Here is a 5,192-nt window from a genome sequence, read left to right on the forward strand (position 1 = left end):
ATGCATTTCCTTGAACTCCAGTCCAAGTACACATGCACAGAGTTTTATACAGACGCTTCTAAGTCACGTGACGGGGTGTCGTATGCAGCCGTCGGCCCATCCTATTCGGAATCCGGTGTACTCCACCCGGAAGCAAGTATCTTTACGGCTGAGGCTTTGCACTATTGTCAGCTGTGAGGCATATAAGGAAATCTAAACTTCAAAAATCAATCATATTTACAGACTCTCTAAGTGTCGTAAACGCTTTAAAGTCACCCTGTAAACAGAAAAATCCTATACTCATTGAGCTCTATTCCGTACTGTGTAGAGCGTATGTATCTAACCAGCATATCATTATATGCTGGGTGCCTGGCCATAGAAGCATTGAGGGTAATGTGCTAGCTGACCGAATGGCTACGTCAATAACATCGCACGCTACTAATCCTACAGCTACTGTTTCTGCAACAGATTTGAAACATTTCTTGCGTAAGAAATTGCGAAGCCATTGGCAACGTCTGTGGGATGAAGAAACAAATAATAAGCTTCACTTGATTAAGCCACAGTTAGGTTTCTGGCCCTCCGCAACGAGAACACGGCGAACTGATGTCCTGTTCTGTCGTCTCAGAATAGGTCATACATTTGGCACCCATAGTTTTTTGTTGACCGGGGATGAACCACCAAACTGTGGTAGATGTGGTGAGAGGCTAACCGTCCTCCACGTTCTCCTGGAGTGTCGGGATGCCGAAGCAGATAGAAAAAAACATTTCCCTTTAGCTTACCGCTATCATGTCCCTCTGCATCCCAGTATGTTTCTTGGTGAGGAACCGCTGTTTAGCACCAAAGCAGTCCTCGCTTTCTTAAACGACGTGGTACTGCATGTTATAAGCCCAATAAATTCATAGCGCATCCTCCCTCCAGAGGATGCTGCTGTGATAGTAGTTTTGTATAAGCACATGCCTCCAGGCCCTTGTGGTTCAAGGACTCTGTTTAGGCAGTAGTGCTTCTGTCCAATTACTACATCTTAAATATTTTAAATATCGTGTCATTCTTTCGCAATGCATTCTTCATTTCATAGTACACCTCATTAGTCATTGCCATGATTTTAGTGCATGTATATTTTACGCATTTTACAGCGATTGTTTTTAGGCCCCTTTACAGCCACACTTCATCTACTTCTCAGAATTCATCGCTCCACTGCACACTCACAAACACTGGCATGGCGCTCTTTGGCCATACCTGGCCCTTGCGCCATAAAACACCACACATCATCATCATCATCATCACGCCCCGCTCTGCCGTAGCCTTCGTAGAGCAAATCATTGAAAGAAGGAGCGGAAGCTCCACGAGTGGTGTGCTTGATTGCCAATAACTCCGCTTCTGCTGAACGCAGTGAAGAACGCTTTGCTGCAAAGTATTTATGAAATAGTCTAATTTAACTTCAGATGCATTTCTCGACTTCGATAAAAAGTGCTTCAGGGCCCCCTTAACATTGCTCTCGTTTTTAATGTGTCGCCTTTCGGGAACCAAGTGCCCAATTATAAACCATCAAGCGATTTAGAAAGGTAACGAACTACCAGCTGAAATCGTCAACGAACGCAACTGCTTGAAGCTCAAGAAAATATTCACAGTTCCTTTATGAATGCAATACATAACGTTATGTCATAATGTTTGTTGTCCTTTATGACATGTCTGCTTTTACTTGTTTAAACAGCAATGTATATTTATGTTAAGCTACTCCTCTCCCCATATGTAAAAAGCCGAAAGGGGCGTTAAAGGGTTCAGGAAATGACGATCATGTTCATGATGGTTTAATGCGGCTCACATCTAGTAAACAACAAGACCTTGACGCAGAACGACGCCCGTAATGCACCACGCATATCACTTTACGCACGATATGCATGCCATGCCGCAATCACTTTCTAGAACTAGAAGGAATTCAACAATTTTTTTTTCTAAGTTCGAAGTGACGAGGATAGCGCGGCCCGATAGAAACAGCCGTCTCTTGACTAAAGGAACTACATGCACAAATTGCCAATAATGGCGCATGATGCTGCATGCCAAGAAATACCAATCCATCGTTCAGTTTCCAACCTGGGCTGTCATCCAATCTAATCAAACCAATCCAACCTAAGCTGTAAAATCAAAATACTCCAGTACTTTTGCCTGTGAGAAACATGTCTGCGTACTTTGTTCTCATAAATTCACATAGCAGATATTCCAGATTTCATTCAGTAACACTTGGCAGACAGGCGTCCTATACATAATAAAATGCAGTGGGATAACGGTCACAATGAATTAGTCAGTACATTTTTCCTTTGATTGAGACGTAGTAATTGTTTTAGGCTGGTTGGGGGGGGGGGCGGCATGAACATTCTCTAAACGTAGAATGATTGAAAACGCAGACGCCAGTCACTATAGCGTGTCCGAGGTAAGTTCCGGCAGGGGCGCACTTATCGGTGCTCTGAGAACAAACTTTACCAGAGGTAACTGATGTGATAATTGAGAAGCTGGCAGCAGGCCAGAGCGCAGAGCTGACCGCAACGTTGAGTTCGAGAAGACGCCGTGCGAGTTCTATCGGCAGCTGCTCAAAATACTTCGCACTTCTTGACCGGCTTCATGGGCTTGCCGTCCTGACAGCCGAAGACTTTTGTAAACGCCTCCACGTACGGCAGGAAGCCTCCGCATTCGGGTTCGGTGAGACCTCCCGTCCAGCTGCCCCGACACTTGGCGTAACATAGAGACACGAAGAATAGACGAGAGCCCGACAGTGCGGGCAGTCCGGGCAGGCTGTCGCTGGTGCCCAACGAGGCCGATGCGTTGACGAAAGCGTCGAACAGCGCTTGCGTAGTGAACGCAGAAAAAGCGTCCAGGATCCGCTCCGAACTGCTGTTGGTCGCGTTGGATGACATGCCGGTGCAGTTGTAAAATCGATAGAGCGGGCCGTGTATGTCGGATATGTATGGTAGGAGGGACAGCTGGCTGAGAGCGTAAGCGATGTGGAAACCAACGCCCGCGTAGTTCATCGCCCGAGTGCCACGCGCGTCGAAGAAGGGGAAAGAGAAAGCGTACGGCATCAGCACGACTCTGCCGTCGGTGGTTGCTGTCGCGAAGGAGAGCCTCTCGATGGCCGTCGAGGCGATGTGCGAAACGTTGGTTACGTGTGGCAGGGGCGCCGCCATCCAGTTGTCGACGAGCGAGGACGTAATGTCTCCGTGGCCGATGTGCTGGGATACGGTGTTGTCGGTGGTATTTTCGTCGAATACCGCGAATGCGCTCAGGGCAAATTCTTGATCACTCAGGGCCAGGAGTTTCGAGATGGCGGCGCTTTCGTCGTACGGCCAGCCCTGCTGACGTCGCGAGAATGCTTCGCGAATGCTCCACAGCAGCTGCTCGGCCTGGGCTCGAGCGTCACCGACCAGCGCGTAACTTGATGACGAGCGAAGCACAGTGGCTCCCGACAGCAGGTAGGCTTTGCTGAAACAGAACGCACCGTGTCGCAGGAGCGCGCCCTTCTCGCTCCCGTAAAAATTTTCGATGAGTAGCCGATTGGAGAAGAGCGCCGCCATCTGAATGGTGTACCATGACAAGAACAGGTGGAGACGCGACTCTCCTAGGTCCCTCCACAAGCCAAAGAATTGCCTCACATATGTTGGATACGACGTCTCGAGCAGAACGTGCTCAGCGATGCCTACAGAACGAGACGTGTATCTCCAGCGGGCCTGCGAGAGATTTGGCACACTTTGGAACAACAAGGTGGTGTTTAGAGTCTGCGGCTCCTCGCTGCCTTTTAATAGACCACTGTAAATAGTACGGAACACTTTGGTTTCAACGTATTTGGTCTGAGTGAAAGTCACGCGCTCGCTGTCATGTTTCGCGGGCTCACCGAATGCCGATACCAGGGTGTTGAAATACTCTATGGCTTTGTTCGGCTCTCCCATCAGCTCCAGGGTTTTTCTAAGGGGCGCCGTTTCTACTGATGGTATCAAGCGCAGCGTGATCGAACGACCGCTCTTGTTAGTAACGTCGATGCTAAAGATCACACTCCAGCGAAGCTGCAGATGAACGTAAAGCAACGTGTGCAGCAAGTCCGGCACGGCCTTGGGCTTTTTGGGCCACGTGATGCCAGCGGCGGCCATTGCGCGCTTGACTCGCGACAACTCGTCGCGCTCGCCTCGAAGCACGCTTACGCAGCTGCGGTAGAACGCTGCCGCCCGTGTGACGGCGGTCTGGTGGTGGGGCGGGACTTCGATGGTGCGAACAAATTTCGACATCCTGTCGAAGGTCCACATGAAGGCTTCCTCGGCCACTGAGAGCTGGTGCCTTCGACGCCATCCGTCACACACGTAGCGCGTGAAGTTGGTGCACGGGTCCACGGACTCGTTGAGCGACTCGCGAAGCCGCTTCGCGTACTGGTGGCACTCTTCGCTCCTGCAGGCGGCACTTAAGTCTTTTTCGTGGCTCTGGCTGGACGCCATGAGCCAGAATAACACCGCTAATGTCGTTGCAATCATGACCAGCGGCGCTGCGACGTTCGCCTTGGTGGATTGCAGTAGTGTCCTCAATGGGGAGCCCTGTGAGTGGAGACCGGACAGTTGATATCGAAAACCATGAAATATGGTGCTTCGCAATGCTAGCAGCACTGGGTCTTAGATGTCATAGAGCAGTGGGTCTTAGATTGTCATAGTAACTCTTAAACAGAAGGCCTCAGGATACTTGGTGGCTCTTCAATACTTCGGCTTGTTGTAAAAGTGTGCTCCTAGTATGTAAAATTGCTCTTCCTCGAGTGTTCTGACACACTGCAGACGTGCGTTATATTTAGCTGCTGTGCCACAGTCGTTATTTGAGAACGATGACGAAAACCTAGAGGAGCGCAAGCACCTAAGAGACAAAGAGAAACTCGTACCTCTGTGACGAAAGTGTACACACAGCCACGGCAAGGATCCTCGCTTACCACTTATAATGAGCCTGACAATTAATACTGATTAATACTGAGCCTGGTAGTCGATTCCTTCAAACAAAACAGCATTTATCGCCAAGCACTCATGGCTGGCTTATTTTGACATTACTGCACTGTTTTCAACGACATTTCAACTAGTAGTTCGGAGAGCGCACGCCTTGTCAATCGCCTTGTTAAAGAAAGCTTCTTGTCAGAAGGCTTTCAGTTAAAGAACGTATAAAGAAAGTAAGCACCAGTCAGAAATAGAAGCATTTCT

General features: G+C 49.1%; 1 protein-coding gene across 1 annotated transcript; it reads right to left on the reverse strand.

Moving 5' to 3' along the window:
• Positions 1 to 2,564: 2,564 nt before the first annotated feature.
• LOC119444597 (uncharacterized) lies at positions 2,565 to 4,454 on the reverse strand. Its single transcript, XM_037708968.1, has one exon. The coding sequence runs from the start codon at positions 4,452 to 4,454 to the stop codon at positions 2,565 to 2,567; it is 1,890 nt and encodes a 629-aa protein (XP_037564896.1).
• Positions 4,455 to 5,192: the final 738 nt, after the last annotated feature.

This window comes from Dermacentor silvarum, chromosome 3, assembly GCF_013339745.2.
Source record: "Dermacentor silvarum isolate Dsil-2018 chromosome 3, BIME_Dsil_1.4, whole genome shotgun sequence".
NCBI classification, from domain to species: domain Eukaryota; kingdom Metazoa; phylum Arthropoda; class Arachnida; order Ixodida; family Ixodidae; genus Dermacentor; species Dermacentor silvarum.

Coding starts and splice junctions, on each gene's coding strand:
- LOC119444597 (XM_037708968.1), bottom strand. CDS start 4,454: ATGGCGTCCAGCCAGAGCCACGAAAAAGACTTAAGTGCCGCCTGCAGG.